This window comes from Idiotropiscis lumnitzeri, chromosome 12 (assembly GCF_059441095.1).
Source record: "Idiotropiscis lumnitzeri isolate Australia: NSW breed Sydney's pygmy pipehorse chromosome 12, RoL_Ilum_1.0, whole genome shotgun sequence".
Lineage (NCBI taxonomy): Eukaryota > Metazoa > Chordata > Actinopteri > Syngnathiformes > Syngnathidae > Idiotropiscis > Idiotropiscis lumnitzeri.
The window spans coordinates 1028039-1042961 of NC_142402.1; the positions used below are offsets into that span (position 1 = coordinate 1028039).

Here is a 14923-nt window from a genome sequence, read left to right on the forward strand (position 1 = left end):
CCCCTCTGGAGCCAGGCCTGGAGGTGGGGTACGTCGGCGAGCGCCTGGGCACAGCCCGAAAAGGCAACGTGGGTGCCCCTTCCCATGGGCTAACCACTTGTGGGAGGGGCAAAAGGGGTTGGGTGCCATGTGAGCAGGGCAGGGGCAAGAGGCAGGAACCTTGGCGCTCTGATCACCGGCTAAAGAAACTAGCTCTTGGGGCATGGAATGTGACCTCTCTAGCGGGGAAGGAGCCTGAGCTGGTGTGCAAGGCAGAGAAATTCCGACTAGATCTAGTCGGGCTCACCTCCACACACAGCTTAGGCTCTGGTACCAGTCCTCTTGAGAGGGGTTGGACACTCTTCCACTCTGGAGTTGCCCAAGGTGAGAGACGCCGAGCAGGTGTGGGCATACTTATTGCCCCCCCCCCGGCTTGGCGCCTGTACACTGGGGTTCACCCCAGTGGACGAGAGGGTAGCCTCCCTCCGCCTTAAGGTGGGGGGACGGGCGCTGACTGTTGTTTGTGCTTATGCACCAAACAGCAGTTCAGAGTACCCACCCTTTTTGGAGTCTTTGAAGGGTGTGCTGGAGAGCGCTCCCCCTGGAGACTCCCTCGTTCTGCTGGGGGACTTTAATGCTCACGTGGGTAATGACAGTGAGACCTGGAATAGCGTGATTGGGAGGAACGCCCCCCCCCCCCTAATCTGAATCCGAGTGGTATTCTATTACTGGACTTCTGTGCTCGTCATGGATTGTCCATAACAAATACCATTTACAAACAAAAGGGTGTCCCTATGTGCACTTGGCACCGGGACACCCAAGGCCGCAGTTCGATGATCGACTTTGTAGTCGTGTCATCGGATTTGCGGTCCCATGTTTTGGACACTCTGGTGAAGAGAGGGGCGGAGCTGTCAACAGATCACCACCTGGTGGTGAGTTGGCTCCGATGGCGGGGGAAGATGCCGGTCCGACCCGATAGACCCAAACGTAAGTGAGGGTCTACTGGGCACGCTTGGCAGAATCCCCGATCAAAAACAGTTTCAACTCCCACCTGCGGCAGAACTTTGCCCACGTACCCGGGGCGGCGGGGACAACTGAGTCAGAGTGGACCATGTTTCGTGCCTAGGGAACTAGAACAAGCTAGACCTTTCAGTACGTCATAAATTATCCAAAAATCTGCAACATTATATAGAATGGCCCACTCCAAAAAATACTTTTTAAGTATTTCACAATGATCATAGAGCCGCGGTTTATTGTCCATGATTTGTTAGCTTGTTTGTACATTACTTCCAATGATATTTGGGCACTCTGAGTAGCCATTGTCCAACTTGTTCTACAATAATTTAAGTGATTAAAAATCATTGATTGCAAGAAACTTTTAGTCGCATTAGTCGACAATTCATTACGGATTGACCGAAAAGTTGCACGAGTCATTCTTACATTTTTACATACCTTATCCTTTAATTTAGGTTCAAGTTTTGAATCAATCACAAGCCCAAGATATTACCATTGAGTTACAATCTGCAATGGTTGATGGGAATTTTACACCTTGTTCCAATCGATTCTTGAGACACAATGCCCTACGCAAGGCTTCCGTAGTATAAGTCTTCAGGTATTTATTAACTCATTAAATACCAGCCATTTTCACTGGAGCAACCCGCTCAATCCCAGCGTTTTCCTGGGTTTTGACTAATATTGCAGGCCCACAGAATATTGTATTCTAATGCTATATAAACATGGAGCACACCAAAAGAAAGATGAGACTCTCTTCTTTCAACAGAAAAAAAAAGATTGTTCATCTTTTTCCATTCTTGAGCAATCGGCATTTGAAAATAGATAAATTTCATGAAAACTCCAATCCCTGGGGAAAAAACTGAGAAAATTTGCTTTTTGTAAACTGATGCATTTCGACCATAATTTGAACTTTGACACTATTATTTATGGCTTTTATGACACCTCAAACATCTAAATAATGTGTGCCTTCTATAAAATAACAAAAAAAAGCGCAAAAAATATGTTTTTGATAACAAAATACATTTATTTGCACATAACACAAAACAACTGAACTGTTGAACAAAAATGAAATACATCAGTGTCATACATACTTTTTTTTTGTGTGATATAAAATAAAACTGTTGCCTTGATGCAAGGGCACACAACATAGTTCACACCACATTCTTGTTTCACTCCGCTTGCCTTTGCGCAAACAGACCCGACACTTTCTTTGTGGTCTGGCTTTGCTGGTCCGTGGCAAATAGGCAAGCTTGTGTTTGTCCAAAGGCTGGGCAAGACGAATTGGTGGATCTGATTTGTAAGGGGCCCGTGTATTTGTCCCTGACCCACAGCACCCTCAACAGTTGCTTCCGCCATGATGAGCGGCTTTGATGTCCATGCGTCTGTAACTTTTATTATAAAATCTAAAAGGAACGTGCCTTGTTTGGGTGTCTGGCTTTAAAAATAACATAAGCGTTGAACATGCTCAACTGAAATAAATATGCAACGAACCTTTTGGGCCAGTTCAGGGTCCTCCGCATAACGAGGTAATAAGCTGTATTTTGGTCCAATCTGTCCACCCCATTCATGCATGAATTATAAACGACAACACACTACGGCTTCATCACGCTGACCTTTCTCCTTTCACCTTTCTTCCACACGTCAACCTTCTGCATTTGATCCTTGTGGCAGGTGGTCACCATCTTCACTGTGCGCTTGTCCTGCCATGCAATCACCAACACATTGCCGTTATGGCAGGCAAGTCTTCCCCCGGACCCCAAGGTGCTCTTTGTGGCCTCCTTTATCATTTGTGGCTCTCCTCTATTTTGCCGAAGTGTGCCGCACACATGAGTCTTTGCCTCAAGAAGCCTTGTGCACATGTCCACCGAATTATAAAAATTGTCCATATAGAGGGTGTATCCCTGTCCGGTGAGGCGGTCAAGCAGCACAGACACAATGTTGGCAACCGTACAAGCCTCACCTTTGTATGGCTGCAAATTGAAACAATAGCCAGTTTCAGAGTCACACAAAATATATGATTTTATACCATATTTTACGGGTTTTTGTGGGTTGTAAACCCTAAATGAAAGGCGCCCCCGCCACTTCATCATCCCCTCGTCTATGCAAATGTCTTTGTTTGGCTGGTACAGTGCCTTGAATTTTTCCAGCAGGTAATTGAGCACCTGATTGACCCTGTAAAGTCTATCGGAAGCGTCAAATGTTGTTGCCGCATTGAAATGAAGGAATCTCAAAATGTTTTGATAGCGGTTCCTAGCCATTGTCTGACCAAAAATAGGGTTTGTATGTAAATAATGTACAGACCAGTATATCGCAAGGGTTGGTTTTTTCACAAATCCTGTGATGAAACTGAGCCCGAAAAATAATTTCAGTTCCGCAACAGTAGTTGGTCTCCATCGCAGTTTCTTGCGGTGAAGACCACTGGGGTTTGTGTCAAAAAAATTGTCTGCGAAGCGATTGGTGGCATCCGCGATGTGCTGCAGAAGCTCATCCGTGAGAAACAGCTGCAGGAAATCAGCTGGCTCCTCAGACTCCAGATGGGCAGCGGCATTCAGTGGCCCAGGGGTTGCTGTGAAGTCGATTTTCCTTGGTTGCCATCCAGTGTGACGCCATCCGGAACCACTGCTTCGTGATGCACAACCTGTAAATTACAGAAATATAAACAATTGGAAATATATATATATAGTGCTGCATTTTATTGCTGGCGTGTGAAGTTTCATATAATTTACCTTTCTTTACACCAACAAGACGAGGAGGAACTTTCTTGCCGCGGGATGCACAATCTGTGAATTTTAGAAAGTATGCATGATTACCACACCATTCAGTATTGTTGTTTCCTCGTCGGGGCTGAGTTACGCTCGCGTCTAACTGCACATTTACGCGACATATTCTGCCCGCAAGATACATGATATGTTCAATAAAAGCATGAGGGGTAAAACCACATGTTCAATGCTAACTTGCGAGCGTTTACTTCCTCGTCGGGGAGGAGTTACGCTCGCGTCTAACTGCACATTTACGCGACATTTTCTGCCTGCAAGATGCATGATATGTACAACAAAAGCATGAGGGGTAAAACCACATGTTCAATGCTAACTTGCGAGTGTTTACTTCCTCGTTGGGGAGGAGTTACGCTCGCGTATAACTGCACATTTATGCGACATATTCTGCCCGCATGATGCATGATATGCACAATAAATGCATGAGGGCTAACCACACGTTTAATGCTAACTTGCGCGCGTTTATTTCCCCGTCGGGGTTTAGTTACGCTCGCGTGTAGTTGCACATTTGCTCGCATATTTCCTCGTCCGGGCGCGTGCAATTGCACATTTGCTCGCTGACTTCCTAGTCGGGGCTGAGTTACGCTCGCGTCTAACTGCACATTTACGCGACATTTTCTGCCTGCAAGATGCATGATATGTACAATAAAAGCATGAGGGTTAAACCCACATGTTTAATGGTAACTTGCGAGCGCTTACCTCCTCGTTCGGGGGGATCTGGTGAGGATTCTCGGCTGCTTTCGCTGTTGTCCGAAGGCACATATTCGTCGGACATGTCAGGGTCCAAATCCGGCTCAAATTCGTCTTCGCTGTTGGAAGTCTCTGGCGAATCGAGTTGCGAGCTGCGTGGGCGAAGTCCCGCACGTGAGGCACGCGGGGCCCCGCGGCGGTCGTCGCCGCTCGACTCCGAGGAGTCCGTTTGTGGGCGATGGCGACCATGTGTGACACCCATCGCCGTGCTCCTCATCGCTCGACTCCGGCGAGACAATTTGCAGGCGACGTCCGGCACGCGACGGTCCCGCACGCGATGGTCCGGCATGGCTGTCGTCCTCGTGGTCTGACGCCGCCGGCGATGCAGGCCGCAAGGCACGCGCAGCCTCTTTAGACGGCTGTTTGGTGTGACGACGACGAAGTGTCATCCTCTCAACCAAAGCGTCTCCATCGCCTTGATGCTTTCGGGAAGCTTTTTTTACAAAAAAGCATTCCTTGATCGTCAATTGCTTGGAGGATTTCATTGCTAATGCTGCTAATGCTACTGCTGCTAGTGCTGCTGCTAACCGCGCCGCTCTCCACACTTATACCGTCTACCCCAGGATCCCGCCCCCCAATTGTACCTCTGGCGCAGATTCAAGGCGGATCTTTTGCACCTCTGCCCCCTGCTGGGTGATTTTTACATGATTCACAATGCGGACAAGGCTGATTCTCAGTCAGAGGTTGCATCAGACCCTTATGTACACTATGACGTAAAAAAGACAGGAAACGTACTTATACGTCTTTGGTAGAGAGCGCTATTGCTTTAAAAGACGTCTTTGTACGTCCACGGGAGTAAATGAGTTAAAGACGCTGTGGTAGGATTGACTCAGAGTCGGCCTGTGCCATAAAATGTCCATGCAGTGTTGCATGCTTTGCACCACAGGAATCAATGTGACCCCAAATGGCAGTTGTGGCCCTAAACCAGGGGTCTTCAATCCTGTTCCTTGAGGGCTGGTGTCCTGCCCGTTTGCCACCTCTCCCTAGTGCAACACACCTGAGTGATCGTTATCTAGCTTCTGCAGACCTTGCTGATTATCTGATCATTTGAATCAGCTGTGTTGCAGCAGGGTGAGATGGGAAACCTGCAGGACACCGGCCAACGAGGAACAGGATTGAGGACCCCTGTTGTATACACTTAATTTGAAAACTAAAACCTGCCGAGAAGTACAAACGCTCATCGAGTTACCCGTATAGTGAGCGTCGAGGTGGCCGCACGCCGCGCACAACCTGTTGGAGACAGACACAGGGTTTACTAGAGTTCATTTCGAGAATGAAACAAAACAGTTATTGCTTCGGACGTCACAGGTCACGTGTTTTTCTCCAGACTGAACGGAGCGTCGGAACAGTGTTCCGAAGCAATTTTATTTCCGGGTCTAAACCATGCACCGGAGCTTCAGTTTCGGAGTGCCCGTCAATAAAAAAAACTTTAATATGTTGTAAATCAGTAAAGTTCTTTTATAAACATGTGTACTTAAAGACATTTAAACAAAGTACATTTTTGGCGTGTTTATTTTTTTTTAAAAATGACACCATTTAACCCATTCTTTAAACAAATGAATATCGACTTCAAATATCAGTTATCGGCCTTCATGACTACTAATAATCTGCATCGGCTGTGAAAAAAAAGCATCTCGGTCTATCACTAGTTGTTGATAAGCCATGAAAAAACTTGTAAAGTCTGCTCCTGTTCTTGTATCCACCAGTGTCGACTGCGAGCGTACATGGCCCACGTGATCAAAACAACCATTCCTGTAAAGGAGCTAATGAAGGTCTGAGAGTCACCATATTTACGAAAAAAATTTAACCTGACTGAGAAAAGCTTATTGCACTTTAGAAGTCGGGAAGAGGATATAAAAGATGTACAAAGATTAAAAATGCCAATCGATACGATAAAAAATGGACCACAGACGGGTAAGTGCGGAGGTGTCCGAGCTTGTTCAGTTAGCAGGTAGTCTCCTTTCCATCCTCCTGGCCAACGTACGCTCGCTGGACAACAGTATGGAGAATATCTATGTGGAAACATGGCTCAATGATTGCGTCCTGGACCACACCTTTCTGTGAGGCTGGCTAACATGCTACTGGTCAGACAGAGCACAAGTAGAGAGTGTAGTGGGTCGCCAAGCGAATGATCGGATTATTTAAAAAAAAAAAAAAAAAAGTGACCCCCCCCCCTCTTCACATAGTAGCAGCCAATCAGCTTCAGGACGTAATACGGCGTCCTATACACTAGGTGGGTTTTCTGTGGAGATTTGTTAACTCTGGAAGGGAAATAATCATGGGTGTTTGTTGTGAACCGGAGTGCCACAACACGGCCAGCTATCAATAGTAGACTGAATGGTGAGCAAGGACGTCAGCATTCAGAAGCCGAAGTGTAATAATATTCTTTAGCTTTTGATTCAACATAAGACTTGTCGCTGTTCTATTATTCTGGTATCTATTGTAAATGTTTTTGTGTTTTAATTTATTTTCTAATCACCTGCTAATTTATATGCTGGCATATGTTAAGCGCTTTGTAACAGCTCCATCTATTGTGAAATCCATCCATTTTCTGTACTGCTTCTCCTCACTAGGGTTGCAGCCCATCGCAGGGCACACAGGGACGAACAACCATCCGTGCTCACACTCATACCTAGGGGCAATCAACCTCCATGCATGTTTTTTTTGGAATGTGGGAGGAAACCGGAGTACCCGGAGGAAAACCACGCAGGCACATGGAGAACATGCAAACTCCACACAGGAAGGCCGGAGCCGGAATCGAGGCCACGACCTTCGTATTGTGAGGCCATCGTGCTAACCAGTCGGGCTACCATGCCGCCTCTGTTGTGAAATGCGCTATATAAATAAAATTGTATTGTATTGTACATGTTTATAGTTGTCGAACTGTACCTAGGTAGCAACAGTGTTTTGTATTAACCCAGTGGTTCTCAATTATTTCCTGTCACGCCCCTGTGACGGAGCAGCTCCGTCAATAAGGACAGCACAGCACAGCATGGTCCCGGAGACACAATTGCGCACACGCATGCACCGCACATTCCCATACTGATGCATTCAATCCCATCCCGTGTAATACATACGCACCCACCTGGCACCACTTCAATACCACGTCAGTCACAGTTTAATAGAGCGACCGAGGGTGCACACTTGGTAGTTTTTTTATGAATGGAAGCATACATGGACACATACACGCGCGCATGTTCAATTGAACACTCACCAGTCACGAGACGCGGCAGATGACAGCCACGACATAAAGGAAGACCAAACAGCGGGGGAGCTTCCGCGTTTCTTAAATATGTTTGTTTCGCGCGACAATTATGTCAGCTGATGCCCAAGGGGAGGGGCGAATCGTATATATAGTAAGTTGTTTGGAAAGAGAGGGGAATGAGAGCTGCTGCAGTGCAGGTAGTACTGGAGAGCGAGACAGTGACGCATTTTGCAACGTAGCTGATATGGTAGTTGTGGTTGAACTCCATTCAGTGGTTTTGTAAATATATAGATAGACACCCTTATTTTTGTAAATTACTATATTGTCACTTTTTGGGTTTTTGGACTTTTGGGGGACTTCACTGTGTTGCACTTTGGAAGGGCTGCACAATAAACATCACTGTTGCACATATTCTGGCTACGCCATTTGTTTTGGAGGAGGTCGAAAAGGATCCCGCGACATATGGTGTCAGAAGTGGGATGGCTGGCCGGAAAAAAAACAACCCTCCTTCCAAGACAGCGCACAAGACTGTCATCCCCGCAATCCATATCACCTGGGTCGTCTTCATCAGAGATGGATGAAGAGTCAAAGCAATCTGCAGCTGCCCCAGTTGCCCCAGCGGTTCCACAACCAGGAGAGGAACTGATGGCGATGATGAGTCTTTTTGGCAGCACAAAATAGGAGAGAAGAGATCCTGTTGGCAGAAATGAAGGGCCTGAGAGCTTCTCTTTCTCATGGCGACTACAACCCTCAACAAGCACTCACTCCACCTCCACAACATGGTGCAACATCAAGCACAGATACTGCCAGCAGTCCCAGGCTACCTCTGCCAACACCTGCACCTCGTCAGTTGCAGCAGATGGCACCACAAGATTCATCTTCGTTTCAGCTGCCAGGTGTTAGCAGCCAACCTGAGCAGTCAAGTCCAGACTTTAGGTGTTACTCAGATCCCAAAATACCCCAATATCAAATAGGTGAGGACATTGAAAATTATCTACTGCGTTTAGAGCGCATGGCCAGGACCTGGAAATGGCCTGAGAGTGAGTGGGCGTGCCGACTCGTTCCATTGTTGTCTGCGAAGGCACTGGAGGCCTATACTGCAATGGATGAAGAAAGGGCCCACTGCTACCACACCCTAAAAGCAGCACTGCTGACAAAGTTTGATATCTCGCCAGAGACTTATCGGCAGCAGTTCAGATCCACGACAGTACCCCCTGGTGAAAACCCCACCGAGACCTACCACCGCCTGAAGGGGCTCTACCGACGCTGGATTCGACCAGAGCAGCGAAGCAAGGAGGAAGTCGGGGAGGCGATCATCCTGGAGCAGCTACTTCGTGTTCTTCCAGCAGAGGTGAGGACCTGGGTGAAGGAGCATGAGCCAACCGAGTGACTCCACGCTGCCAAGCTGGCCCTGCAGTACCTCAACGCACGCAGAGGAGGACCTCCTACACGACCCAGCAACACACACCGACCAGCTAATCCCCAACCTCAGCATAGACCAACCTGGAGAGAGCCCAGCCAGAGGTTACCAGGTAGCTCCAACTCAACCCCGCACCCACCTGGAATCGGTAAGGACTTTCTTTGTTTCTACTGTCAGCAAGCAGGCCACAAGGCTTCAGTGTGCCCTGTTCGAAAAACTAAATTGGCTGGTGCCTGCTATGTTCCCCGCCCCGAGGGGGGAACCAAACAAAAGAGACTACAGCGTATTAAGACACTGACTATTAGGGACCAACAAGTGAATGCATTATTAGACAGTGGTAGCTTCATGTCGTTAATTAGACAGGATATTGTGCCGATAACCTGTGTGAACTATGGGAAGCAGGAAGACATTCTATGTGTACATGGGGATAAGCACCCTTGAGCTCAGTGTAACAATTGATGAGCAGCCATATATGTTGACTGTCGGGGTGGTTGAGAAACTGCCAGTAGCAGCCATTTTGGGATTGGACTTGCCAGTTCTCCTGGACTTGCTGCAAGAAAAACAACCACTAAAAACTGTTTGTGAGCAAAAAGAAAATTTATCAGGTCCAGTACTTACACGAGCACAGGTCAAAGCGGGTGTCCCATCCAGCCCCCGACCTTAGGAGTGATCCGGGTAATAGTGATACTCAAAGGCCCGGTAACAAGTATCCCGGTGTTCAACCGCTCCCAGACTTTGACAATAGTCTGTTGGACGGTGGGACAAAGGGGCCCAGGAAGTCACGGCGTCAGCGCCGCTTTGAGAAAAATTAATGTCGGCAGAGCCTCAACTTGAAGACTCTTTAGAAAATCCAATATGGTCAATTCCAAAAAAACATGTCGGTACTTCAGAGGGAGGATGAGTCATTAAAACCCCTGTTTGATAAAGTGACTGAGGGGACAATGGGAGGTTGTGTCGGGAAGGAGCAATTTGGGATCGAGAATGGGGTCTTGTATGCTACTGATAAAGATCACAAACGCCTGGTTGTCCCTACTAGCTGTAGGTCACTTATCATGAACCTAGCACACACACTTCCATGGTCAGGACACCTCGGTCGCAATAAAACATATTTGCGAATCAGTTCACGTTTTTACTGGCCATCCATGTACACAGACATACAACATTATTGCGCCACATGCCCCACATGCCAAAAAACCTGCTCTATACGCAGGTGTGATCGAGCATTTTTGCAGCCGCTCCCGATAATCTCAACTCCATTCCGCAGGATTGCTATGGACATTGTGGGTCCTTTGACAAAAAGCAGTGGTGGACATGAATACATCCTCGTAGTGTGTGACTACGCCACACGTTTCCCAGAGGCATTTCCATTGCGCACAATCACTGCTCAGGCAGTACTTCGTGCCTTGGTGCAACTCTTTTCCAGAGTTGGCATACCAGATGAGATTCTAACAGACCAGAGAACCAATTTCACTTCAAGGTTAATGCAACTGTTCAACAAACAACTGGGTATCTCCGCCATCAAAACCACTCCATACCACCCACAGACTGAGGGACTAGTGGAAAGGTTCAATCAGACCTTAAAGAAGATGCTCCAGAAATTTGTGGATGATACTGGAAAAGACTGGGACCGGTGGCTACCATTTTTGCTGTTTGCCTATCGCGAAGTTCCTCAGGCGTCAACAGGTTTCTCTCCCTTTGAACTCTTGTATGGTTGGGAGGTTCAGGGGCCATTGGACTTGCTCCGAAAGGCCTGGGAGGCACCTTCCACCACGTCAAGTGATCGGGGGGTGGTGAAATTTGTGCTGGAAATGAGGGAGAGACTGGCCAGGTACCAGGAGGAGGCAGAGGTCAACCTGCGGGAGGCCCAGAAAAGCCAGAAGACCTGGTATGACCAGCAAGCTCGCCACCGGGAGTTTAAACCCGGCCAAAAAGTATTGCTGCTTCTCCCCACAAGCAACAACAAGCTTTTAGTAAAGTGGCAGGGGCCATATGAGGTCACCCGGAAGATGGGTCCAGTGACCTATGAGATTTTCCATCCGGAGAAGAAAAAAAATAAACAGACTTACCATGTGAACCTCCTCAAAGAGTGGAAGGAGCGTTCAAACCAGGCTCCAAAGGAGGTCCTACTCGCGCGGAAGGTGGAGGAGGACGACAATGGGGGATGAAGAGGTAGAGCTGGAGTCCTCGACGACGACAGATGCGCCTACACTGGCACATCTGAAACCCAAGCAAGTCACAGAGATGTGCTTAATTTTCAAAACGGTGCCTTCTCTTTTTTCCGCCAGCCCAGGGAAGACGACGGTGGTAGAACACGTCATTCGTCTGAAAGAAGGACAACCAATTCGTCAGCGCCCCTACCGAGTTCCACAACACTTGGTGGAGAGACTGGCCAAGGAGCTAGAGGAAATGCTGAAGCTTGGAGTCATTGAGCCTTTCAAGTCGGAGTGGTGCAGTCCGGTGGTTATCATCACCAAGAAAGATGGTTCCCTCCGGATCTGCATTGACTTCCGGAAGCTCAATGCTATCTCCCAGTTTGACGCTTATCCAATGCCCAGAATTGAGGACTTGCTCGAGAAGATTGGAGCAGCTAAATTTATTACCATACTCGACCTGTGCAAAGGATACTGGCAAGTTCCTCTGGAGGAGTCAAGTCGTCCTTACACAGCGTTTCAAACGCCAGCTGGACTGTTCCAGTTCACGGTCATGCCATTTGGACTGCATGGAGCACCCGCGACCTTCCAAAGACTGATGGACAACGTGCTCCGAGGATGTGACAAGTTCAGTGCGGCGTACCTTGATGATGTGGTGATTTACAGCAAAACCTGGGAAGAACATCTCCAACACTTGTCTGCGGTGCTGGGGAAACTCCAAGAGGCGGGATTAACACTGAATCCCTCAAAGTGTGAATGGGCCCGGGAGGAGACAAGATACTTGGGGTACCAGTTGGGACGAGGAGAGGTGCGTCCTCAAATGGATAAAGTGGATGCTATCCAGAACTGTCCCCGACCCCGAACCAAGAAGGAAGTTCGGTCCTTCCTTGGACTTGTTGGCTGGTACAGGAGATTCATACCACAGTTCGCAACAATTGCCGCTCCACTCACCGACCTAACATGTAAGGACAAAAAGAATCCTGTCGAATGGTCTGAGGACTGTGAAGCAGCCTTCGACAAGCTGAAAAAACACCTGTGTTCAGCTCCCGTTCTCAAGAGTCCTGATGTTGAGAAAAGATTCTTAGTGCAGGTGGATGCATCTGCTATCGGCCTTGGTGCCGTTTTGGCCCAAGGGGAACCAGGACAAGAACATCCGATCCTCTACCTGAGCCGCAAACTTCAGCCACGGGAAACCAGGTATGCCACAGTGGAGAAAGAGGGTTTGGCCATAAAGTGGGCCTTGGAGAGCTTGCGCTACTACCTGATTGGACGTGAGTTGGACCTGGAAACTGACCACAGAGCGCTCACATGGATCAACAGCATGAGAGACAACAACAGTCGCCTTACCAGGTGGTATCTTTCACTGCAACCCTTCAAGTTTACCATCCGGCATCAGGCGGGCAAAACAAATGTGGTGGCAGACTACCTGTCAAGATTGCCGCACATCGTCAATCTCCGGGAGGAGGGGGATGATGTGACGGAGCAGATCCGTCAATAAGGACAGCACAGCACAGCATGGTCCCAGAGACACAATTGCGCACACGCATGCACCGCACATTCCCATACTGATGCATTCAATCCCATCCCGTGTAATACATACGCACCCACCTGGCACCACTTCAATACCACGTCAGTCACAGTTTAATAGAGCGACCGAAGGTGCACACTTGGTAGTTTTATTATGAATGGAAGCATACATGGACACATACACGCGCGCATGTTCAATTGAACACTCACCAGTCACGAGACGCGGCAGATGACAGCCACGACATAAAGGAAGACCAAACAGCGGGGGAGCTTCCGCGTTTCTTAAATATGTTTGTTTCGCGCGACAATTATGTCAGCTGATGCCCAAGGGGAGGGGCGAATCGTATATATAGTAAGTTGTTTGGAAAGAGAGGGGATGAGAGGTGCTGCAGTGCAGGTAGTACTGGAGAGCGAGACAGTGACGCATTTTGCAACGTAGCTGATATGGTAGTTGTGATTGAACTCCATTCAGTGGTTTTGTAAATATATAGATAGACACCCTTATTTTTGTAAATTACTATATTGTCACTTCTTGGGTTTTTGGACTTCTGGGGGACTTTTCACTGTGTTGCACTTTGGAAGGGCTGCACAATAAACATCACTGTGGCACATATTCTGGCTATGCCATTTGTTTTGGAGGAGGTCGAAAAGGAACCCGCGACAGCCCCCCAGACCAAGAAGAAAATAAATTCGCACCCCCCACCACAATTTTTTTTTTTTTTTACATTTCGTACTAATGTACATGTTTTTTGTATATTAATGTTAGATTGTCAATAAAATATCCCTTCAAGCTAAATTGATGAAAAAATATCATTTTGAGAACGACTATTGTGAGGATCTCGAAACTCAGTATCTGTGGTGCAAATATTGATGAGATGATAAATATTTACTATTTGTTTTTGTTTTGTTTTTTTTTAACTTTATTAACATGAACAAACCGAACAGTTAATACATACATAATATTGAAAAGACAAAAAGAGCCAGGGGGATTTTAAACAAAAACTTCTTTATAAATAACATATAGCAACAGTTTTAATGTTTACTATACGTTTTTTTTTATGTTTACAATACGTTTGCCGTCGAACCTCTTCGTTGTGATGACGTCAGCCATTTCCGTGTTCCCGCCTGAGAGCGTCCGCTAAATTGCTCACGTAGCCGTGGTCTTATTTTATGTTTAGATACGTAATGGTTGCAATCCAACATTTCTGTTCATAGCTGCTGGCTCTCCGCTAGGGCTGGGCGATATGACCTCAAATCAATATCGCGAGAAATTGACCAATTCTACCTCGATAACGATAAATGCACGATAAATTCCCCCCGTGGACTAAAAAAAAATCAAGATAAATACAGGAAATGCATATTGACTGTTTTTATTATTGACCAACTGGTACACATTACTTTCAATGAAAAATAAAAGTACAAAAATCATTTGTATAAATTCCAAAATAGCTGGCTTTGCATGACCTGTCACAAAGAAAAAGGGTACCGCTTGCAAAATCTTTTTCTGCAAGTAGATTACGGCAAGATGCTCTCATGATGTAAATCATGGCAAATAAACAAAAATGCTAAATAAAATGAAAGAAAATGTCAATGCAAGCCAAATAAACAAGTGTGCATCATCTGGGAAAATGTGCCGTCTCGAGTACTCTGGTGCGCAGTCGCCACTTGTCGTCTATGTAATGCACAGTCAGGCTCAATCAGGGATCCATGTTGCGACCCGACCACAAGTCGGATGTAGATGCAAAATGCTTGACATGTCTAAGCTCCCGGCCCGATGTAGTCCATATCGGGAAATACGGCTTTCATGAAGCGTTTAAATCCTGTGCGCTCCACTGTAACTAGAGGAGCTATATCTTTAGCTATGTGCTAGGCTATCGCGTCCACCTCTGAGACGTTCTCTCGTATGGTGTTGCCTCCGTTAATGGGCTGTTGTCACTTGTCGTACCTTGCTTCTCACTTTGAACTTTCAGCACAGCATGGTTGTGTTGTGGGTGGTGAAAAAGCTTCTGGATTTGAATCGCCAGCTACGACAGCCACGTCTGTTTTCTTTCTCGAGCAGACTGTTGGAGTCACGTGACTAGAGGCGCTGTTGCGGTCTTAAAGG

At 47.2% G+C, this 14923-nt stretch overlaps 2 protein-coding genes across 7 annotated transcripts in view; both read right to left on the reverse strand.

The window, feature by feature from the left end:
- depdc5 (DEP domain containing 5, GATOR1 subcomplex subunit) overlaps positions 1-14923 on the reverse strand; it is a 248093-nt gene that overhangs the window by 222209 nt on the left and 10961 nt on the right. Inside the window, exon 2 of one of the 6 annotated variants that reach the window (XM_088311264.1) lies at positions 5707-5747. The exons of the other annotated variants lie outside the window; for them this stretch is intronic. The gene's annotated coding sequence lies outside the window, so the exon portion shown is untranslated. The remainder of the gene's footprint in view (positions 1-5706; positions 5748-14923) is intronic. 6 annotated transcript variants of the gene reach the window in all.
- LOC148325141 (uncharacterized) lies at positions 2586-5684 on the reverse strand. Its single transcript, XM_088311195.1, has 5 exons — positions 4467-5684; positions 3720-3773; positions 3372-3631; positions 2832-2963; positions 2586-2693 (listed from the first exon to the last, which is right to left on the reverse strand). The coding sequence occupies exons 1-5, from the start codon at positions 4804-4806 to the stop codon at positions 2586-2588; spliced, it is 894 nt and encodes a 297-aa protein (XP_088167321.1). The 5' UTR covers positions 4807-5684.